General features: G+C 42.1%; 1 protein-coding gene across 2 annotated transcripts; it reads right to left on the reverse strand.

Moving 5' to 3' along the window:
* Nucleotides 1-299: 299 nt before the first annotated feature.
* Nucleotides 300-23,914, reverse strand: TRMT61A (tRNA methyltransferase 61A). 2 transcript variants are annotated; one of them, XM_010395528.4, is made up of 4 exons: nt 23,751-23,914; nt 20,693-21,057; nt 10,563-10,829; nt 300-1,710 (listed from the first exon to the last, which is right to left on the reverse strand). In XM_010395528.4, exons 2-4 carry the CDS (start codon nt 21,021-21,023, stop codon nt 1,382-1,384), a joined length of 927 nt encoding a protein of 308 aa, XP_010393830.1. In that variant the 5' UTR covers nt 21,024-21,057; nt 23,751-23,914; the 3' UTR covers nt 300-1,381. The 2 variants fall into 2 exon arrangements, with proteins under 2 accessions (XP_010393830.1, XP_010393823.1); XM_010395521.4 differs by having other exon boundaries at nt 23,692-23,914.
* Between the last annotated feature and the right edge of the window lie 1,029 nt (nt 23,915-24,943).

A 24,943-nucleotide genomic window follows, 5' to 3' on the forward strand; every position in this document is an offset into this window, starting at 1 on the left:
CAGTTTATCTCTGCTGTCGTGATCGGTTGAGCTCTCTTTAAACCGTTATGGATTAGCGTTCTGCTATAACACGTTAAAAGCTTAGCTTTGTTTATTTTTGTCAAGAATGGGGGAGGGATATCAGGTTAAATGTTCAGGCAGCAGTTTGTGAATGGCTGTTTTTCTTGCACAGCAATCGATATGCTCAGGTACCGAATGCAAGGCACAGCTAAATGCTTTGAGTGGCAGCACTAGTGGCTGGAAGAGAAATATTTGTGAACTTACTAAATAAGGAAAAAAGAAAAAAAGGAGGAACTTAATAAATTTGCATAATTATTTTAATCTATAAATACAAAATGTAATCCAGCATTCAAACAGTTCATCACACCCCCCACCTCTGTATAGAAGACCAAAGAGTAAATGATCTGAAAACTTAATTAATAAGGCTGGTTGAGGATTTTACTAAGTTTGCATTATTGATGTAATTTGGAGACAGAAATCCTGCCAAAAGCAATCTTTCTGTCATTCAGCTGCAGGAAAACAATACACCATAATGGAAATAAACCACCAAATAACTGGAACCTCATCCACACCACTTACAAAGAGGTGTTCAGATAATATTAGCCAGCTGTTCAGTTAATTTTCACAGTGGATTCATCAACTATGCAAGTGGTTGTTCCATTAGAACATGACTGTATGGATCCAGGTTCAAATTTTGCTACAAACTGATGAGCACAATATACCAATGTAAATTAAATTCAACGATTACCACACTTCTTTGACCTCTGTGTAGTCAAAATGATTTGCAGATGCCAGCCTGGAATGAGTAAGAGGTTGCGTTCCTGAGCGCTGCCAATAATCCACTGGAACACTATTCCAAGAAAACACTGATTCTGTGAACAGTTGTGCTGGGAACCCTATAATCTTGGAACTTTCTTATCTAAAATGGAGGAAGTAGGCACTTTCACATTCTTAAGAGCAACATAGACACTAGAGAAATTTTAAAAATAGTGTCCAGTGGTGCTAGGAAAAAATAAAAACATAAACCCGGGAAAGTAATTCAGAAAAAAAAGGAGGGGAAAATCCAACTCTTTGTAAATTGTCTGTTGTTTGTTTTGCTCTCTTGTGAGAAATCTTAATTCTGCGCATTCCAGTGAGTGGCCATTCGCTATTAATTTATCTTCTTTCTGACAGCAAGTGGAGCACCATTCCAGAGTTTCAACATTCCCTTGATGCTGCTCTGCTTAATGCTTGTGTGCTATTTAAACAAAGCATATTCCAACCAAATCTGACTATATATGGAATTCCCTGACAAGTAAAACTTTGGATGCCATACAAAAAAGAGCCATGAAAACAGAATGCACACAAAAACCCACTCCAGACTGCACAAACTGGGCATGCACTACACCAGGCTCTTGGTGGCGAAGGTCAGGTACCCAGTGTGCCCAACCACCTCCCTCAGTGGCACGCCACTCTTGAACTGCACAGTCCCTTGCTGCAGATTAGCACACGGGCTACCTTGGTGTGATGGGTTGCTGCTGTCAAAGCCTGTGCTAGAATTATCCTCAGCTGCTTTTCCAAGGTCAGGGATTTGCAAGCTAATTGTCCTTACATTGTACACTCGGAGCAGAATTTCCAAGGTGTTAATTTCTGTAAAACCATATTCTTCCATTGCTAGGCAGGTTCTTTGAACTTGTTCAATGCAGGGGGAGAAAGAGCAGATGCGGCCACCTGCAAAATAAGACAGGTAGTGGAAAAGAGGGCAAAAGCTGAAATGAAGCAATTTTCATCTTTTTTTCAAATTCTCCCAGATGCCCATAGAATTATTATTATACAAAGTGAAAACATTCTTCAAGAAAATCTTCATAAGGCAACTTTGTTGGTTTAAAGCGTCAGCACAAAATCAAACACGGACAACTCTACAGGATGCTTCAGACCCTTTAAAAACAACAACAGCAACTTCATTCATCTTCCACATCCAATGCTGCCCTCGACATTTGTTCACAGTTAAACTGTTAAAGTTGATCCCTTTAGAGCAGTGGCTCTTTTGGAATCATTCTCCAGTGTTCTGGACTGAGGCACCAAACTGCAGTTGGCACGTACACAAAGCCAGAAGACATTCTTTACACACTGCACAGGGCTAGAGCCCCAGCGTGCCTGCACACGCCCCTGACAAAAGGGGCTGTGTTTAGCTGAGGATGATGGTATGCATGGACAGAATAAAGGGATCTCTCCAGGCCATAGATGGAGTGCTGTTAAGGCTTTACCCTTTTAATCAAGCTGACTAGCATGTCTCCTGAGCACTGAAGTTTACTGGCTATCACATCATGCAGGCTTACAGTAAATGCTGTAAAACTCTAGGACAGGACTTTTAAGTGATAAACTAACACTTGTCTCCTTGTCTGTGCACAGTTCTGATTTTTGATTCTGAATACGGAGTATTAATAGGCCCCCTACACCTTTCTAAGTGATGCAATGTCACCTTAACAGCTGAGAATAGAATGATTCAGATTTACTCTGAAAAGCCACAGCCAAATCAGATCAAAGAATTATAAGGACACTGTCTGCCATAAAGCCAGGGCATGTGCTTTCACCCAGGACACAGTGTCCCCCAAGGCAACTGCCCTTCCTGAAAAGCTTTTGTGCAGGAGGAAGAAACACTGGGCAATGCAGCTTCAGCTATTGTTTCACTTATTACAATGAGACGAAAATGCCTGCTGACCTGATTTACATTCCTTCTCAGTCCTCTCCTGGGCTCATCCAGTCAAACCCTCCAACACCAGTTCATCTAAGTAGTTAAAGAACCCGTACAAGTCAGAGCAAAGCATCCTGCTAAAAACAGAGGCAATGCTGGGACTACACGAAGCCTGCTTTATCTCAAACTCCCCTTTCTTTCCTTTTTCGTTTCTAAAGTCAGATCTCTAAAAAAAGAAAGCATCAGGTCTGAACGCGTCACTGTAGCACTCTAGTTACTGTGCAGCAATGATGTGCTGGGTACTGCCTCGGGAAGAACACTTTCCACAACTATTAATCTACCATACACTAAGTGGGATTTAATTTTAGTCCTCAAATAAAGTCTCTGCACCAAGGGGTTCTTATCATGAATCTTCAGAACAAAGTACCCCGGACAAGTAATTCCCTGGAGTGACAATTAAAGCCCAAATCTAATAATCACCTGCAAAATTAATGCTGGTATGTGTCTTTATGAACCAAGTGTGTTGATGCTGATTTAATTGCACAGCCAGTCTATTAACTCCCATGAAATTAGATTTGTATGTTCATCAGGATGGCCAGCACTACCAAAATGTTCCGGAATCAGACAGCTAATCTTTTCTGGCCAAAGCACTACACACTTCTACCATGCTTGTAGATGTAAAACAGAAGAGCTCAGGAAAAAAAATCTGTTACATAATTAGAAAGCTACTATGATGCACACATGTTATAAAGAAAGAATTTATATTCTTATTGTGTAGGATACTGAACAAATGTCTGACTTAACTAAATGTCAGTTTACAATAACTCTTTGTCTGCAAAGCAAGAATCTGCCGAGAGACCAGAGACTTACTACTACTTCATTCAGGCTTTTTGGTTTTGATGTTTTATATTGCCATAAAAAAGCAATATATATTTACATTTACAGTACGTCTGTTCTTATTTATTCTGACTCTAAGGGTTTGAAGATATGTTTAGGCTTTTGAATTCACATGCTCTGGATTTACAGTCAGAAACTCAAAGCCTGCACACAGCTGTTGCCATACAAGCTGCAAAGCCACCTACGGTTCTTGTCAAGCCTTCAATTAAAGGCAGAGCACCCTCCCTCTTGCCTCGGGCTGGTCAGCTGAGCACAGCTCGTCAACACCAAACTTGGTGAAGATTTATCAGGCTGCCTCCTCACAACTGCTGGGGGAAGTAGGGTTACAGAAAACAGGCTTTCAAGTCATTTGGTAGGAAGAAAGCTCTTGCTTGCAGTAGCAAATATCCAGAGGGGAAGCACAAAAAATAATGTTACTTTACTTCCTGTACTGCTGGAAGCTTCTCAGGTGTGAAAGAAGAGAAAACAGTGAACTGCTGGTATTACATCTAAGTGAGACCATCCAATGGGTTTTAGTAGATCTGCCAATTTTGTTTTTTCCCCCTTTCATGCCTATTGTTCTCATTATTTTTATACATCCCTCCCAAATAAATATACCTACGAAGGGCTTAGAAGCAAATCCATCAAGCATCTGTTCTTAGAGATCCTAACAAGTGGGAGAGGGGTCCCCTCTGCTTCTTTCTGTACACACCATCGGGCAGGCAGATCTGACTTGCATTACAGGCTGGAATTATTTGATTAAGCAGATATTAGGAGAGAAGATTGGAAAGCTACAATTAGCAAAACGTTGGAAGGCAAAAATGAAATTGCAGTTCCAGACTGTAAGAGGCTGTCTAAAATAGAAACATTTGGGAAGTTTCAATTCCTATGGTGTGTTTAGACCAGCAAAAAAAAGAGTAGAAAACCAGCACTCAGAAGGACATGCTCATCTGTCCCAGGAGCAGAGACACTGTCATCTTTAACAGAGCAGATGCTTCTGAATTCCGCACACTGTGGACTGCCCTCTGTACCCAGCTGGACTACCAGCTAGGCAACACCCCTTCTGTCACAATCGCCAAACAGATATGAATCTAAATTTCAGCATTCACAGTTCTCAAATTCTTTGAGAGCCCTCTTGTCCTTTAGACACCAAGAGGCTTTTAGGGCTTAAAGGACTTGAATATGCATTACTTTGTCTTGCCATGCCAAGGATTCCTTAGTGAATGAAGAAAAGACCTGAACTCCCTCCCTCTCCTCTCCTTGCTAGGGCACTTTGCTCTGTTTGTGGATCACAAAGCGGTGGACTAGACTAGAGAGCAGTGAAAACATCTGAATGGAAACTTTTTTGTACAAATTGGGTTTGTGATTTCTCAGAGCTCTCCTTTTAGGAAAGCTACCGTTCCTATATTTGGTTAATGAGATCTGTGTGTCATCATAAATTGATATAGTAATTATGAGAGATTAATCCTGTTCACATTGGGAAGCTGTGTGAGCTTTTTGATCTGAAGAGCTGTCTAAAAATGTGTTTATTCATGTATAATGCATCTGACAAGTGCTACAGTTGAGGAGAAGAGAATAATGAGACTCTATGAAAGACTTAAGCTTCTTGCTACCTTCAATTTTACAGGGAGTTAGTTTGAAGCATTCAATGGAGAGGTTAAATATCCTGAATCCATAGCCTGGAACAAGCCCACATAGTCCTGGCAGTCATTGTAACCAGCAACAGAGTCGAGAGGATATGAAAATGGAAGTACAATTCAGACTGGAATGATTAGAAAAGCGAGCTTAAGGGAAGGAGGAAATAGAAGATTTTCATCCATATAGCACTGCACATTTCAACAGCCTGTATCTAATTGGTAATTGAGGGACACACCGTTGCATCTCTACAAGAGGCCAGTGCCTCCGAAATTGCCAGAAAGTTCCTGTGCAACTCCAACAAACAATTTTGTTTCTGGTTTGTCTGAGCAAGGACTAACATCTCTACCAGCTCTATTTAGCCAGTAAGAGCATTAGCTTTCAAGTGTGGAAAATCTCAGTGCCACCAAATTGACAAGAACTCCAATGATATAGAAAACATGTCCAAGAAATGTGCTCTCACTTGTGTAGGTTATTGTACGTGTCACAAGTGCTCTGACAGGTTCTTTCATCATCCCAGTATTATTCAGAAGATGCAAAAAGAACACATGTAGCGCAGCACCATTAAGTTTTAGGGAAAAGGGCCAGTAATTTTAGAATGATTCTGTGACAAAAAGAATACAGAACAGCATTTTTACCTCTGGCAAAAGAACACAGCTTAGGTTTTGTGCCTTCACTGCATTGTCGTAACTGGAAGATTACGTTACAAAGATCTCAAGGAAGAAAAAAAAAACCACACAGGCATTATCTTTGTGTAGGGGTGAGGCAGGAGAGTCACTGAGCAGCATCACTGTGGCATTTACTCTGTGCTAGTAGGACACTAAAAATACTGTCTCTGCAAAAGGGGACAGAATGTCCTTTAAGTGTGTGTGCTCGTGGGCGATTTGATGTAGCTTCCCTGACAAGTGAAATTAGAGGATTTGGCTGTTGGAAGAAATTAAAGGATGTTTCTTGATTCAGAAAAGAGAATTTTCTCCAAATCACTTGCCAGCTCATTAATAGGAGCTTGATGTGATTTTCTGCAAATGTGACCTTAACCTCTGCACTTGTAGGTGCATCATTCAAAAGGAATTTATTCCTGCTCATTATTATAGGCTGGTAAAAGCATGTAACAAGGAAATTAAAAAATCAGTTGGCTCCATAGCGGGGAAGAAAACCTAACAACTTTAAGGATCCTTTCTTTAAGGATCCTTTCATCTCGAACGACTTCCTTCAAACTCTGTAAAACCCAGTAGCTTTGGCTGGCATTCCACAGCAAGGATTTTGATACAGGAATCCTTCTGCTTGACTCTCTAAAAGTGAAAGAATCACTTGTACTTCAGGCCAGGCCCATTGTGTGCACCTGACAGACCCAAGCTAGGGCAATGCCCTCACACGAGATTCAACAACTGGGGCTGGCTCAGCAAACAGCCACTGCTTGGCAAACAGATGAAGCTACTTTGTGCGTTAGCACCTGGTCCTAGATCCCAGGGGGACAGCTCTGCACTAGACCAGATGGCCTCTCAATGTTGAGGGGATATGCTTCAATTTTTAGTTTGTGGATCTTTAACCTCACTTTGAGTTAATTCTCCTTCAAATCAAAGCATGTGCTACACTAGCAAAGGCTGGTGCTGACATTTTAGGAAGCATTTATTGCTTCATCCATTTATTCCAAAACAATATCTTGGGGACACAAGAAATGTTCCCACCAACTGGAGTACCACTCTCACGGGTGGAGAATGACAGCATGCTAGACTGTCAGGCTCCCCTTCCTGCCCCAACACATTCCCTGTGTGTTCCTGAGGCAGCCCAAGCCTGAAAAACATCAGCCTTGATGTCACTCTAGGTGCTCTCAGTGGGATTAAACCCTACCCAGATACCACACAGGTGAGAGCTGTGGCCAGGGATTTGCTCCTCAAAGCCACACCTCAGTGGTTTAAAAATAGGACCATGAATAACCTCTGAAGCTCAAGAAAAATAGCCAGTGGGACTTCCTACATGGACATGGAATTGCAGAAGCCCAAAGAGGGAGATGTTCAAAGCGAACTTTACCTGCAGAGTTTTGGGGGGAGAAGTGACAGCACCGTATTACCTGACTCAGGTGTTATTTAAAGGATCAAAATTCGACAAACTCATTATCTAGGGGCTTTATAATGCTCAAGAGGGAATGGAAAATCTGAATTTAAGAGTAAAATCTTTAAAGAAAGAAAGGAAGTAAAAGAGAGGTGGTTTTAATAATTTTGTGACTCAGAGTGTTAAACACCACAAGGAGCAACTTAAAATGCAAGAGGCTAATCCAACCTAATATATGGCTGTAATTTTCCATCCCCCTACCTGAAAATTTAAAATCTGTATGAAAATTATTGTACCAGTGGGTTTCTCCCTCATCTTCCACAGCTTTGGAAGAAATAGACAGTATTTATGAGAGTAGAGTAGGTGGGTGCAGAATTATATTCAAAGCACTACAGTATTCAGCTGTGAGATGACTGTGAGTCAAAAGTTTCAGGGCATTTAAGAATGGTAGAATATTGAGGATATTTTTGTTACCTCACAATTTTTTCATTTTCTTAATGTTTAAAAATTTAGCCAGAAGGGGTTAACATCAACTTTGCAAAAACTACCAAGGTCAGATATTGGGAACAGCAGCTATGACTACAGAAAAGCATTAATCAGCAGATGCTGCAGAAGAAAAACAGTGCAGGTCTGGAAATGAAAGGAAGTTCTGCAGTGCAGCAGTGCCTCAGAGATCCTTCAAGCAGCGTTTCTGCTGGAACTGTGACTGGTGACATCAGCACAAAAGGATGCAGCTGAGATGCAAACCTGAACGTAGGCAGAGAGCATCACCAGAGAACAAGAACCTTCTAGTCACAAACCTACTGTGCCATTTTATTCTTTCAGCTCTTCAGAGGTTGGCAGTGCTTTAAATGGGAGGCCAAGCTGCTGTAAGTAGTGTATTTACAGCATACTGCAAGGCATAACTTGAGTGATAATTGTACTCTGTAAAGAGGATCATTAGCACCCAGCCTACGAGGAGCTGCAACTATTCAGGACCTTGAGCTAAAGCAGGAGAGAAAACACTGATCTGATAAGGTTTTGTTAAGGTTGAAAACTCTCCCATACTGTCTCAGCTGAACTCTCTATCACTAGTATTGTGGTTTAAAGGAAGAGAGTACCTAACACTATGTATTGAATTTGCTTAGTTCTGATTTAATTCAAAATACCTTAAGACTTCAGGGACTAAATTACCACAATGTGGCATTATATTTGCTGGCTGTGATATTTGCAGAGCACATCACAACAAAACCCACAGTGTGAACGGTTCACATGTGACCCTATCCAGATCTGAGAGGGTGTGGACAGAAAAGAGTGAACGACTCATGTCCTGCAGTGATGCTTTTTCACTACAGGAACCCTCAGCCCTCGGAAAGGGGTTGAATAACAGCAGAATGTACACAAGCTGTACTGCAGAAGAGCTTTAACTCTGTCAAAACAAAACAAAGGAGCACTGTTAAATTATCTGCCTGTGGTAGGGAAAGGCAAGCAGTTACAGATAACCTTCTGTCATATTTTAGATTTAACAGCTGTAAAAAAACCATAACAAAACTACCCACATGAATAAAACAGGAAAGTGTGTAAGTTTGTACATATTACTACTACAATCAATTATATTTTATATGAAAAACAGTTTTTGTTTAAATGCAAAATAGCAAAACTTAAAAAAATGCCCCCAGTTAGTCAGGTACCAAGTTGGCCAAGAGAGGAGCCTTAGACCCGGACTAGACCTCAGACATGGGAGGCTGTTTGCAGCAAAAACTGCAGCAAGGATCAGCAACTTTGCCTTTTGAGTGGTTCATAAAGTGAATGACGCCACTTCACAAACACAGAAATGTGGGATTTTGAAGTCTTATTTATACTGCCTAAGCAGATGTAACCTTGTAGCATAGCACAGAAAAGTATAGCCAGATGGTATGGCCAGTTTGGGACTATAATACATTTTCTAGGATTTCAAATGCTCGAGTGAGACGAGGATTCAAAACTTGGAACTGTTCAAGCAGCTCTGCTTAGTATTCTAAGCATGCACCACTTAAATAATTCAAATTGGACTGCGCAATGCAGCGCCTTCTAAGCTGGGAAGTCAGCTGAGTGTTGTGCTCACTAGATTAGATAATTTGAGCATGGGAAGGGCATCGTACAGTGCAGTGATTTTTTTCCCCCCTTAGGACACACTGGAAAGCTGCTACAAATTGAGCTGTAACCACTGCAGGTACAGAGTGCTAACAAGGCTCACTCTATTTATTCACTTTTTAAAGAAAGTGTGTTATGTGGGTATCACAAAGCTTTCTAGAAAATTTTCAGTAGTAGCTGAGGTAGCCTAACAGCGGGGCTGGTCCTGACTCAGCAAGGCAGTGCACATTCAGTGACCTTAAAGAACAAGCTTAAATCCTGTGATTTCAAGAAGACTTAGTGATTCACTTGAAGTCCAGCCTGTGATTATATATTTTAACAAAGAACTGGGCCTTAGCATGTAATTGAGTTTTTTTAAACTCATGTCCCTGCATGGGCACTGTTCAGCACACCATGCTTTCTTGATTAGAAAAGTCACTTTTGTAGATGGAAGCAATTTGGCAAAAGTTATTTCAGATCCATACTATTATGACATTAATTAGAGGAAAACTTATTCCAGGATAAAAGAATTATTTATTCACTGAAGCTTATTTTCCAATGGGGAAAAGATGTATAATAAAGTGATGGAATCTGTGCAAAACCTCAACAGCAGTTCTCACTTGCTGTCACAATCCCAGAGTAACTGGCATAAAATAGAATATCCTTTATGTTCCATTCCCACTGCATCCAATGGCAAACTTCTCACTAGCTCCAACCACAAAGATTTAGGACATAAACTAGCAAGCATATTTAAGTGTAACCACATTTTTTTAACATTACCACTGGGGTGCTCTGTTAAATAGGTACAAATCTGCAATGATGGATATGAACTGAGGCTGAACACCTTTTATACAAACACCTTTCCACTGAATTGCCAAAGAAATTTGCTTTCAGCATTTATTGTTACTTCTGCTTCCCACACACCTCAGATCTACCAAAATGCAGTGGTATTTACCACTATGGAACTTGACAAAGGTTCAAAGGAGTTTTTATAAACTGCCCATGCTAATTGTAGCAGCTCACATGGGCCTGTAGGAAAAAATTGTTCTTCTCCTTTCAAATTTTCCACTGTAAATTGAAGATGCCTTTTGAAGGTTTTACAGCCTTAGAAATGCCTAGAGACTGACATTGAGAACAGTGATCACACAAAAGAAGGGAGCACATCTAGCGTATGGCTCAAAGGCAGAGATGTGTGCACAGTGCTTCCTGAACAGAAAGAGAAAAACGCAGTTACCTTCAGCTTTTAATGCTGACTTTGCATGTCCTATGGCGTCCCATGGAGATGGAATATCTAGGAACACAGCATCTGCAACGTTTGAGACCCCAAAGCCATTTTTGCAGACATCCTGGTTGGTCACAGTGACCAGGTGCTCCACCCCATGCTCCCGAAACTCCTCCCGCGCCTTCTCGGCCCTTTGTTGGTGGAACTCCACTGTGTACAGGTGCCCAGTGGGAGCCACTGTCCGGATGAGAGCATGGGAGAGGGACCCACTGCCTGTACCTAGAAAAGACAAACAGCTCATGAAATTGAGTTTGTCAGTGCCAAACACCAGAACAAAAGTCTTCTCCATTAGTCTTCCTGCTTGGAACACTTGTTCAAAATTCAAATGAGCACAAACCACTGGTTCAGCTCCTGAAAGAGAACAGTCCCTCCTTCACAAGGAGAGAGGGACTAGGTGACCTAGGAAACAGTCTTCTGAGTCCTCAAAGCATTCATGAAAAAATCTGGCAAACCCAGGATCTGTCCTATCTCCCCGGAGTAGGAAACTAATGCCAAGGGTCAGCTATAGCTGTAACAACTGCCTCTAGAGAACATGAGGAAGTAAATGCAACAGGAAAAATTCAGGGAAATTAACTGGAGAGGTTTTTTTTGAAGTGTCAGACTCTTCTGGGGTGAAAAGAGATTAAGGCAAATTTTAACGGATTTTCAAAACCTTATACTTCACTAAACAAAGAAAAGATGTTGGCAAGGGTCCGTGCTTGAAAATCCTATTAATATCCATGCAAATAAATGGCTGTCAGTATACAGTTTGCTTTGCACAGATCTCTTAAGAGACATCCTCAACTCCCACTGGAATTACCCAAAACTAAGGCCTCTTGGCTCCTTGCAGCCACACTGATCAAGCACCTGCTTTCACAGGTCACTTACACACATACACACCTACACAAGCTTAACTTAGTCTAACAAAATATACCACAAAATTGTAAGTAACTACAATTACCACATACAAACAGGGACTAACAAGACAAAGATTTTTTTTCCTTGTTTTAGTTTGATAATTTAGGAAACTTACTTTAAATGATCCGCTGGCATATCAAATAGATGAATGACTAATAATGAACATTTTCACTGAAGAAAACACCCATATACCAATTCCCATTGCAAATTACTCACTCAAGTGGCATTTAACAGAGTAACCCCCCAAATTCAAAATTCCACAGCAACCCCAAATTATCTGTTTATTGATTCATAATTCTGTGCTTGGAACACATTTCTCCTGTAGAAATAAAATCAATTTCTAGCTATTTTCAATAACTGTTCAGCCTGAGGCAAGTTCTTTCAGCTAACATAAATATTGAAGAACTTACAAAGGACAGAATCTGAAGTACAGCAGCTCAGAAACAAGTAGCAAGGAAATTAATTAGGGGGCACAGGGGCTGTCACAGCCGCTTAATTGGCACAGTCCTTTCCATAATCATACAGGAAGTCCAAGTTCACTGGCAGATCCCAGGTTCTTGCCCTCTAGTCACATTAATGGGAGGAACACTGTTATGGCACTGTATTTAATCTGACATCTCTGAAAGGGGAGACATTCAGACTGTAAACAGAGCTCAGGCCCATGTTTGCCACCGGATCAAGCGGCTGTCCTGTGGAATCAGCACTGCTCCTCTGCTTCCCTCTGAGAGGGCTCTGACCCAGCGGGCAACCTGGCACCCCCCTGCAGCTTCAGCAGGGCAGATTAGAGGTGGGGGGGGACCTACAGATTTTAGCACTGGCTTCAGAGAGGTCCAAGAGAAGAGAGAAACTTTTACACATATGTATTTAGTAAAGTGAAAATACAGGTATTCAAGGTAGTATTAAAATAAAACAAAGAAAAAGCAAAACACACCTACATGTGCATACATCAAAAATTACCCTGTCATGGCACTTGTAGGACTGAAGTGTCAACATGAACTTTTCCCTGGTCAAAGGACTAATGGTAGCACAGCAGCCACGTGGTTGTGAAAATTCAATGATATATCTGCATAGCAAAGAATTAGTCCATTCATATGTTTTTAATGACAAAAAGCAGGGAGCTATTACTCACAGGATGCTGAAGACTGAAACTCTGCTTTTACATTTCATGCCAAAAGAGAGGATTACACAACTGAGAACTATTGTAAAATGAGAGAATTTAATTGTTCTAACCTCTCAAATGCGTAGTGCTGAACATTTCTCTCTGCTGATCTAAAGGAGTGAACAGGAGGCCTGTCAGCACAGCTGGGCTGTAAGCAGAAGAGGAAGGCAGCTTGCACATGTATCCAGTTTCCTTGTTCATATTCTTTTACATTTTTAATCACTTTCCTTTTAATTCTGCTCTTGAAAATACCACAGAAGATACCATTTGTCTCCTCCATAGGAAAACCCATTAAGTTTTTTGGCTTCTTTTCTGATACTCTTCTTTTATTCACAAACACTCCAAGCCAAACCCTGAACTAAAACCAGGATGTTGGGAGTCACCACTTGCAGGCGTATTACAGACAGAGCTTTTGTTAAACAAGGTTGCCAGGAAGTATTTATTGTTGACTGACTACCACAAACATGAGAACAATACACATGTATCACATTTTAACATATCAAATTCTATCACATTATTATTATTATTATTAACGGGAGTATTTCTGAAGATGCTGCCTCTGTAACAACACTCTCAAAACTGCAGGAAACAAGGAACAAGATGGTTATGAATCACCCACCATTGTAAAGTCTCTCTTTAAAAACATATTCTGAACCTGTGACATGATGATGACCCTTAACTTTCATGTGCCCAATAGATCAGCACATTCGATGTGATCCATTAATTTGAGAGTCTGGCATGAGTCCATACCTGCCACAAGCCCTAAAGCCCAATCAGCACTGTCTACCCAAGGCAGGGGGTTCAACCCTATGTTTTTGTGATATTGTAAAAGGGGAAATTAATGTTTTTATTCACCTTCTTCCCTGCAAATCTGCAACATTCAACATTTCTGTCCTCCTGCCACCTTCTCAATTTCTCTTTGTCCTTATTTCAAAATCACTACTGAAAAAAAGCAAAATAGGACTCAAAGAGTCTGAGGCACCAGTTTGGACTAAGTTCTAGTCAGGTACAGGTTTCCTTGGGAATTGAAAGGTATCCTTAGCATGATACAGAATCAGTCAGGACAGCAGCAAAACATGAGGAACACCACTACAGACATGTACTAGAATGCTACCAAACCAGAAATAGCATACCTGAATTACCTGTATACAAATGAAACAAAAAACTGGATACTCAAAAATTACTGTTTTGCATCAGAAGAGCCAAGACAAGAACTGGAAGAACATCAGCAGATTTTCATTCTCATAGAGGTGCAGTGAAATGCCTGTGTTCCTGATATGACCTAGAAAGCAGAAGGTAAGACAACTAGAACAACCAATTTATAATTTTTACACCAGGATGCTCCCTTTCTGACAACCTGCACTATAAATAGCCTTAGAAACTGTTTGCTCTCTACCACAGGATAATGCCCACTTACCTATTGCACATTAATCATGAATGGACTCTGCAGAAGAGAGGTAAAACAACAACAATTCAAACTGTACTGAAGACAACAGCACAGCTGCTCCTATAGAGCTCACCTAGGTGAGCACTTACGTCATTGCTAATTTTCACTTGGAAAATGTGATGCTCTTTCACATTGACTGTTCTGTGATCTCAAACATCTTAGTCAAAAAGCAGACATCTGCATTGCAGACATTTAATGAGACACCGCAGGGGCCCCAATATGCCACACAAAGCTCAACATCTGAGGAGGCAGCACTGTGCAGGGGCAGCCCAGAGTAAACTAGGAATGGGCTCCACTTCAGTCCAAAGGCAGGAATTAAGCTCCTGTGTTAAACCCACAGGATTTACGTAGCTAATGGCCCTGCACAGATGCAGTATCCTTTCCTTCTTCTTGGGCTCAAGCACATGACATTCTCCTTCTCAATAGGAGAGTGTTTCTGCTCCTCTCCCAAAACAAAGAGAATACTGCAGTTTTAGGATTTCAGTCCTAACAAGTGGACACCTATTGAAACACTTTAGATCAGCACCTACTGATATTTCCTTCTGATTTGCAGACAAGAAAGTATTGATCAGACAAACTTCTCGACTGCCCTGACCTCCAACAGATCTGTTCTTCTCACCCTCTGCTTATTCAAGTGACAGGTTTTCCACAGAGAAGCCTCCACATACTTCAGCCATCCTGAGGCAATGTCCACGTTAAAATAATTTCTCACCTTCTCAAAGTAGCAGTGGACAACATCTGAGCTGTTCAAAAATAAAGCATGTTCTTTCAGCATAGAATACTGCCAAGACTGAGCATCACCACAGCATCGTGCATAGCACTTAACTGATATAGAATACATGGCACATTTTACACTGTTTTCTGTTTAGTCTGGTTTCCTTATTGCAAAGAATATTTGTCTAATCTCCTGGAATCCTACCCATGCCATAAATATAAGTGACCTGATTCTGTGTTCCACTATGTTTTCTCTTTGCAGGCTATCGCTTAGCTTGTCTTCCCTAGAAATTTCTCATCATAGTGCTTCTTTTTAAAAAAAGAGCTACAAATTGTCATTTAGGATCTATAGATGTTTACAACTGTATGTAAGCAAAAGCATTTTGGAATAAAGCTGAATAAGCTCTTAAGTGCATAAAAAGGCTCATATTGCTTGCAAACGGGAAAAAAGAAAAGTATGCAAAGTGTTATTTAATACTGGGTTTCTAAAATATCTAGTAACATTTTAGTAGAACTTAAGCTTCTGATGCAAAATTTGGCTACCTAAGATATTCTGAAATGAGTAAATACAACAAAACAATCACAGTGTTGCTCTATTTGTCTCCTAGCTACGCCACTTAGCCCTAGCAAATAGTAAGATAGGTCATGAGTCAGCCATGAGAACGGAAGGAGCCTCAAAACCAAGGGAAAATTAATCTTGAGAAAGAGCTAACAACTCCACAGCTAAAATCTGTCAGGAAACACTGAACAGATGAAGACTGCTCGCTGTACATGACAAGTTTGTATAATGAATTGTAATGAATATATGAAAAGATATTAAGAATTTGATGGAAATTAACCCAAATATCTTACTGGGAAGATAGTCAAGGGCACGAATCATGGTGGCAGAGGTAAAACACGGGAAGAGCATGGACAGAGAAGGAAGAAGAGAGGGGGGAGAGAATTTCAAGGAGATGAGGTGATGGTTGAAAGAGAAAACAGCTAATCAAGAAGTTCACTTTACAGTCAAGAAGTTCCCTTTACAGAAGATTAGCTTCTCTCCTGCCTATCTGTCAATGACACCATGCTGAAGCAGGCATTTTAGGCAACAGGCTGGAGATCAGAGAGGGCCTCTGCTCACTGACCAGACAGAGGACTTGAGGCAAGGATAGTAGGGAGGTTTTCAAGGCTAGCACTGCCTACAAAAGAATGTGAAGAATTAACTTTTTCTTAGAGATTCAAATTTTTCTTATAGATTCAAAAGTCTGAATTTTTTAGGGAGGAATATTCTACAAAATGGACATAATAGTGTTAAGAACATAGTTAGGTTCAGAGCTGCGTGAAAAGTGTGCTTCGTGGTCAGGTGAAATTACAGGATGAAAGTTGAGTCCAGAAAGTCTGGAAACAAAGGCTTTAGGGTATGAACGGCATTCCTCACCAGCTGCATGACAGCCACAACTCTGAATACATTACAGTGATGCCTCATGTGGTCAGAAGTTTGGTTCATAGAATCATCAGAGACTCATAGAATGGTTGGGGTTGAAGGACACCTTAAAGAGTTTCTAGTTCCAACCCATCTGCCTGGGGCAGGGACATCTTTCCAGTAGACCAGGTTGCTCAAAACCCTATCCAGCCTGGGCTACACCACCTCCAGGGATGTGGCATTCACAGCTTCTCTGGGCAACCTGTGCCAGGGCCTCAGCACCCTCACAGTAATGGGCTTCTTCCTAATATCTAATCTAAATCTACTCTCTTTCAGTTTAAAGCTATTACCCCTTGTCCTATCACTCCATGCCCTTGTAAAATTTCCCCTCCCCAGCTCTCTTGCAGCCCCTTTAGGTACTAGAAGGTGCTATATGAGCTCACTGGAGCCTTCTCTTGTCCAGGCTGAACAACCCCAGCTCTCTCAGCCTGTCTCCATAGGGAAGGTGCTCCAGCCCCCCAGTCATCTTCATGGCCTCCTCTGGACTTGCTCCAATAGACCCCCATCTTTCTTACTGGCCCCTCTGTTGGGGGCCCCAACACCAGTTCAGTGCTTTGGTATGGCAAGAGGATACTGTGGTTTATGACATTTGTACTGATGAGGCCGGCCTTTCTAATACTTCAAGAGGTGCTATACAAGGAACGGGCTTTCTAATTCTTCTCTCACTCTAACCTGAACAGCTGCGAAGAGGTAGATAAGGGAGACATTAAAAAACACAGACATAATTAGTTTGGGCACATTCCAGAATCAAATTAATACTTCCAAACTTTGGTCTGTAGTGTACACTAAAAACAAAGCTGCCAACAATTTACATGTCCTTATGACACAAAAACTGTAAAGACACGAGCAGTATTTGTCAAAAAGTCTATAAGCACTTCAGAAGAGTCGTAAGCATAAGGCTGACTTGCTGGGACTCCACAATAAACTCTGAAACATTTATTAAGTATCCATTAATCATTAAGTCCTCATTACTTTTTTATGAGTGTACTCTTTAACAAAATCTATACCCAGGCTGTGAGTTTGAAAATTTCGTAATTGTTTTTGAGAAGCTCTAGTGTAAGGCTGGGTGGGAGCTCCTGTTACTCCTTCTCTGAGAAACCATGAGGAGCCAGAACACCGCTCTCAGCCTTCAGAAATCCAGTCCCTGAGCTCAGAAACCCATTGCTGTGTGGCAATGAATAGGGTTTAGCAATTTTTAATTTGGGATTTAGCTGAAGGGAAACAAAAAAATCCAATTAACATTTTTGCTCATGTGAGTCCGATTTTGTGAATGCTGAAGGATCACTGGGATGGTGGTTAAAGTACTTTTGACTAAATTACATTTTGTCTAAATACTCTGCTCCATCAAAGCCAAAATATTTTTGAGATTTATCAGATTAAATGAGGTTTCACATGCTGTACTATTAGGACAGTCACTCTTATGTCTCACCATGGAGAGAGGACAGTAAAAAAGCTTTGATGTGTGGGGACTGGAAAGAAGGGACTTTTTTTTGGAAAAAATATTTGAAAGGTTTCATATTGGTTCCCAGGTAGTATCAAAAATAAATGTAAACTCCTCAAAGTCAGCTGTCAAATGGAAATATTATCCTACAGGGAGCCTAGCCTGGGAAGTTGACATCAAGACTAGATTTGGAGAGTGGGGTGACACAAAAGTGAAAGATTTAGCCTTTTCCATTATCTAGGCATTGCTGCACATGCAATAAACACAAATGGGATTATTAGAGTTACCTGACAAGAATGAAATTTTCATACTATTGGGCCACTCATAGCAGGAATTTAAGCAGTTCTGGAAAGATGGGGCAGTTAAAAACTGTATCCAAGTGGGGAATTCCTCAGAGCTGGGACCAGTATTTCAAAAAGATCTTAGCTCTAGTAACAGTGCTAACAGTTTTAAAACTCAACATACCTTTATAAATTAGAAATTAGCAGAAGACAGAAAAAGGATCATATTCCTACACCTCCATGTCATCAGGCAGATGCAGAGTCTCTTCATAGCCTCCTCAACAGAGTATGCCTGGGTCATTTTAATTATGCATGTACTGCTGACAAACTTGTTCTTTATGTGTTTATTAGAGAGGATTAAAAATAGTAAAAATTGTATTAATATGTTTGTATCTTCTAGGACAAATCATGACTAATCAATTTAAACTATATGATTAAAGTGATATAAAATCAAGCCTTCTGGTTACTCTACTCCATTTTTATTATCACATGCAGAGTATCATTTATATTCACAACATTTTCACATGACACTGAGGGTATTTCATCTTACTTTTTCAATCATTTCTTCTCACAGTTGTGGAGACTAATTCAAAATTCTGCTTGCTTACAAAGGCTAATACAGGACACACTTCCACAGTCGAGTTAGTAAGACAAGAGGAAAAGAGCCCAGCTTTTTTTATAGAGCCTGCTTTGCCAGTCAGTACAGCAACTGTGTATGTAAGTCCAAATAATAAAAAGGACAGACCTCTGTGCTAATTAATGCTCAAAATACACCTAAACCCAGCACCAGCAGGAAGCAGACTCAAGAGTCTTACTAGACCAGATTTCCTGTCGTGATTCTACTCATCATCACTGGGCTGGCTCTGTCTAGCCCACAAAAGGTTAATTTAGAGCTAATGATTTTGGATCACCAAATACCACCGAATTTAGGATGGCACCAAAGCAGGCTACATCACCACACCGGAGGCTCCAGTCAACACCTGTCAAGTTTTTAATTCAAAGTAAATCTGCAGTAAGCTCTCTTGCTTCAAGGTTAGCCAGACGGATTTGTTGCAGTACTCTTTCTTCTTTCCTTTCTTTGTGGACAGTGAACCTTGCAAGCAATACAAGCATAAATACAGCAGTAAAACTGTTCACTTTGCCTAGAAAGCTGAAGCTGCAATACATTGATAGTACAGGCATTAAAATGAACCTGGTGACAGTTTCCCATTAGGCAAAAAGGATTGTTTGTGGCTACGACTTTTGACTCACAACATTTTTGGAAATGGAGTGTTTCCATTTCTTAGCTGTTTAGATAAGCAAGAGATTAAACATTTTCATCCTCTCTAGGCACCTCTGACATTATTGAAAATATTTTATGTACAGCTCTGTATGTTTGACTACTCCAAGTGAGACAGGACATGGAGCAATTAAAATTCCCCCCCCCCCGCCCCAATAATTTGTTATTTATTTTTCCCATCCTGTCTAAACATTGCAGGAGGGGAAGAGCTGATGAATACAGCAACTTGCCATGACAAAACTAAAAATGTCTGATCATCCTACAAACCAAACTACAAACTCATAGGACCCAACCATTTTCAGAGTATCAGAGGCTTCTGCACAGGGCTTTGCCTGCTTCAAGTGCTGCTGTACAGCAGGCAGCTCAACGCACTGCCTGGTTCTTAATGGGTGAAACTGGATGCAGAGATAAGCGGTGTTTCAGTTGTGCTGGAAAGTGGTCATTATGCCTGAAAAGCTGCCCAAAATTATGCATGAGTGGGAACAGTAAATGGTAAGCGCAAGAAAGTACAGTGCATCACAGTCCTGTCATACTGATCCTTTGCCATATCTAGACTTGAGAAGTGTATGAAACTGCTTCATAAAAATGCTCAGCCAGAAAAAACAAGGGCAAACTACCTCAGTTCCTATTTCTCCAAACCACCGAGATTCACTCAAATCAAGCAAGCCTCACAGTGCCTGTAGTAATAGTTATGAAGACATTATTATAAACTTTATGTAACCAAGAAATCATTTATATTGAATTTCACTCCTTACTTCCGTATCAAGCAAAATCACAAAAGGTGTAATAAATTAAACCAAGTTTAGAAACAAAACACAGCCCTGTGGTGAACACATCATCCATTGTATTATATCAGGGATTTTGCATAAGGTTGTGGTGCTACAAGTAGATTACACTTGGGAAGAGAAGAATGAAATTCATGTACTTACATGGCAAATATATATAAATACTGCCAATTTATTTCTCTTATTAGTTCAGCACCCTATCACCAGAGTCTCTTTCACCAGATTATCCCAACTATGTTCTCTGAAACTGCAAATTCAAAGCTGGAATCTTGATTCAAATCATGTATTTAAAAATATTTTTTAAGTACTTAACAACAGTTTTAGACAAGCGAAATGAAAATGTTTACGTATTTCTTCTAAGAAGATGAATTAACCAAACACATGCTCAGAGGTATAGCCATACATGAGGCTGCACACCAAGACAACATCAATTTTTGAAGAAACAGAAGCTGGTAACATGTGCACACGAAACAGAATTCTTCAACATGTGGGCAGGGAGAACTGTATCACAGTTGAAAAAAAGTGCAACTTTTTGCAAAATACAAAGAAAATCCTGTTTTTTCATGAAAGTGTTGGTGTTAGTTCCTAATAAAGGATTTCAACATAGTAATTGTTACCTGATTCACATACTATGGAGCCTGGCTTCAGTTCCAACATCATGGTGATTAGAGAGATGTCAGTGGAATACAGAATCTGCGTCCTGTGCGGGAGATTCATGGTCCACAGTTCTGGAGTTGGATGAAGAATGAACACCCATCCTCCTTTACTGCAGGTCACTTTGGAGCCATACTTCTTGCCTATGAGGTCTGTGGAATGCCTGATGACGCCATACTTAGTCTGTGTTACAGTTCCATGCTGGACTTTCACAGGAAACATGGACTCGTGGCCCAAGAACACAATAGCTGTGTCACCATCCTTTATCGTATCTCCGTATTCAACAAAACTCATTGTGACAGTCTTGTTGCTGACTGATGATTGTCACCTAGAGAAGAATAAATATGTCAGCATAATTTCACAGGACCACAATGGAGCTGAACCTACAGACATAAACCCAAGTAATTTTATTTTCTCCAATACAGAACAAAACCCCACTGTGCAAATAAGACGTTAGCAAGAGAGCTCCAGGAAGTTCAGAGACCTGCATCCACTGTACTCTTGATCCAATTACAATCAATGGAAATATCCCACAGATTTGAACATAACAAGTATTTTTCCTGGTTTATGGCACATTTTAAAGAAAAACCGAGAAATACATCATTATTTACTCAGTCTGCTCCACAATGCTACTGCAGGTTACCACCAATTTCAGCATCCTGCTCAATTACAGTTCATGAGCACTCAGAGCATGTTATTAAGTAGTAACTTCTATTCCCATCTTCTTGCTTATTTCTTGGTGATTTACAACACAAAGACATTCTGCTACTTGCCTGGACCTCAATCACCAGCTATTAGGAACACTAACAAAAGTATACTTGAAAGTTTTCCAAATGAACGTTTAGAGATAGGCTAAAGGCATTAATTTATGCATACACTTGACTAACTACATGGAAAAAAAAAAATTGTGGCCTTTAATTTGCTATTGGGGGTGCCAAGTAATTGTCTGGGAAGTGATCTCCGCTACAGCTAAATGTAAACAACCATTTGCAAGCTAATGCAAACAGCTGAATCACTTCAGCCCCGTGGTCTCAGGGCTGTTTTAGAGAATTACAATTAAATTTTGATGGCTTTGAGAAGACAATCTAGAAATCAGAAGGCAGCTTACAATGAAACCTGAAGTTGCCTTTCAGATAACGCAGCTGACTATCTAAGCTACAGGTTGATCAGTTCATGCAAGAATTGTTTAATGAAGTAATAGGGATCCCAAAGTTAGAAATTAAAGCCTATGCCAGAAGGCTTTGAAAGTCAGATTTTTGGTACATCATCCCTGGCAGAATTAAAAGCAGCGTTACTTTTCGTTTCAGAATAATTACTGAATTGCAGTACTTTTGTACTGAATATTTAACAATTTGGTCCTGCTTCACCATTTTAATTAAAAACGTTCAGTTCTCAAATTGTAGTCTGGTTTTGCTGACCAGAACTCCATGTACCTCAATTTGCTGTTAAGAAGCTAGATTTGTAATTTTTCCACTGCACTCACTGAGGTTGATAAAACAGATGTGCTTGTGGCCGAAACTTCCAAAGTTTATGACATGCTTATTGCGTAAGGTGTTCAGATGCCAAGGCAGAAGAGGCTTGTCTGGACATATGGTGAAATAGCAAAAAAGGCATCCCATGAATTCAGAAATGTATACATAAAGGACTTTGTGAGATAGAACAAATGCTGTGTTTTATAGCTTACACCTTATGATTATGTTCACGTCTTAATCTTTCATAAATGATACTTATAGTTCTCATTCCAGATACTATTAATGCAGTGCAGTTTTCAGCTCTCATAAGTGTCATTTGAAAGGACCTCAAATGGAAGCCATTTCTTTCACAGTATTTACTGCACTTACACCCATGTGCAAAAGAACATTCCTGCAGAAGGCCTGCAGGAACACTGACTGAACTCCTCTCCCTATGATTACACCAACTGGCTACCAGCTTCCTTGCCTTCCTTTGAGCCACTACACTTACCATAGCTAATTGTCACAGAAGTGAATCACAGAATCATCAAGGCTGGAAGGGACCTTTAAGATCACCAAGTCCAGCAAGTCCATCCATGTCAATGCACACTGACATCCCAAGTGACACATCTCTCAGGCTCAGACCTCACCTGGCACATTATATTCATACACTTGGGGTAAAATTGGCATCTGTGAGGAATTTTGGAAGTTTCTTTGCCTCACCCCTTGTCAAGGAGCAAAGTGAGCGACAACCACTTGAAATACTTCCCATTCCGTGGCAGTGCAGAGGCTCCCGCACTGTTACATTTCTCCCGGAGCAGCACACGCAGGGGATTGGTGCAGCACCGCTGTTGCCACACGCTGTGGGGGGAATTGGCGATGGGGGGGATGGCAGTGGCGGGAAACTGAGGCGGTGCCGCCCTGCCACGGGCTCAGGACTTTTCTGTGGGATTGCCACGGCTGCAGCGACCTAAACCCAACGCCCCAGGCCATCCCTCGCAGCCTCACAAACTAAACAACTAACACGATTCTGTGTTCCCACGCACACACCTCTCTCCCCTGACCAGATCCCACAGGGAGCTCCCGCAGGCTACCCCCTTCCCCCTCCTGAAGCCTGGCTGCAGCCGAGGTAGGCACAGCCGGGGTAGGCACAGCCCCCTCACCGCCCAGGCACACGCACACTGGGGAGTCGCTCCCTGCCCCCGCTCAGAGCTGACCCCGGTGCCGGGGCCCCCCTCAGCCCCCTTCCGTAGCCCGAGGACGGTAACGCGCCTCCTGCACGCTAGCAGCTCCTCAGCCCGTCCCAGCGGACCCGGGAACCTCAGCTGCGGGAGAGTGAGAAGCACGGACTGGACAGGGAAGGGGTGAAAGGTGGGGGATTCGTCTGCGAGAGAGCAGCGTTAACCCGTGACGGCCGCGGGCGCCGGCTCCGCGGGGGAGGAACGCCATCGCCCCAGCGCCCCGTGTCCCCCCGGCTACCACCGGCTCTCCCCGTGCCCCCGAGCCGTTACCTCCCCAGGCCCGGCCCGACCCGGCCCGGCTCTCCTCACACGCGGAGCCCGCCCAGCACCTCCTTCCGCCCCGGTCGCAGGTTGCTGACGCTCCCGCCGCCTCCGCCCCCGTCAGCCGTGCCTGGAGCCGGGGACTCGCCGCCGCCTGTACCCGGCGCGTTCAGACCAAGTTCCTCCAGCCCCATCGAGGCGCCCGTTTCCCTCAGCCTGTCATGCCCACAGTCCCATCGAAGCATCCATCCCCCTCAGCACACCCCGCCCCCTCAGCCCCATCGAGGCGCCTGTCCCCCGCAGCCCTATGGTGACTGCCCCCGCCCCATCCTCTCAGCGCTCCTTGCTGGGTCCTGAGGAGTGCGGACGGTCACTGACAACCTTCAGCAGCCCCCCCGCCCCCGGCACCCCGGCGGGGTGTTCCTGGCAGTGAAACTTGAGGGGGCCCAGTGGGTCACTGTGAAAAGCCATCATGGGGACTGATAGCCCCAGGGGGAACTTGGTGTTTATCACCCATTAAACGTGTGGGGTGTTTCGAGGGCCACCGCCAGCAGGGCTGAAGCCCCTTCCCCTGGTAATGATTCTGCCTTTGCCATTGGCAGACCTGGGTCTTGCCTCCAGGGCCCAGGCAGGCAGCTTCCAGAAAGATCCACATGCCCTTCCCCCAAGGCACCCTCAGGGAAAGGCAGCTTGAGGCCAAGCAAGCTCTTCACAGGGGTTTCATAAGGCTGGTGGAGAAACCACAGTGCACTGAAACTCAGAAGCAGCAGAATTGTTATCTAACCCCCTAACAGCATGGTACTAACTCCTACTTCTGTCTCGTGTTTAGGATTGAAGTGATGTGGAGAGCCCTGCCTGCCCTGGTGGTACGGGGGCTGTAGTCAGGAGGCAAGGAGGAGCAAAGGAGGAGAGTATCTCCTCATCTTCTGTTCACAACAAGCCCAGGCCACCTGGCATGGGAGCGGTATGGGCATAGCAGGGAGCATGTGAATCACCCTGGACGTGCAGGTAGTGTTCCCGGCTAAATCAGATAACACTTTGTACTGTGCTGCATTCACCAGTAACCTGCAATACACAGTAATGGAGAAAAAGTCATCCTTTCACAATCACAAACACAGTAACGGAGAGCTGTTTAGATGATGATCTGTGATTTTTTAAGTTAATGTGGTTCCACCAAGTATAAGAGGTTTTTTTCCCATTACCTTCAGTGAGAACATATTTTTTGTTATGGTGTTGACCTGCCCATAGCATAATTGCAGTA

Source organism: Corvus cornix, chromosome 5 (genome assembly GCF_000738735.6).
Source record: "Corvus cornix cornix isolate S_Up_H32 chromosome 5, ASM73873v5, whole genome shotgun sequence".
NCBI classification, from domain to species: Eukaryota; Metazoa; Chordata; class Aves; order Passeriformes; family Corvidae; genus Corvus; species Corvus cornix.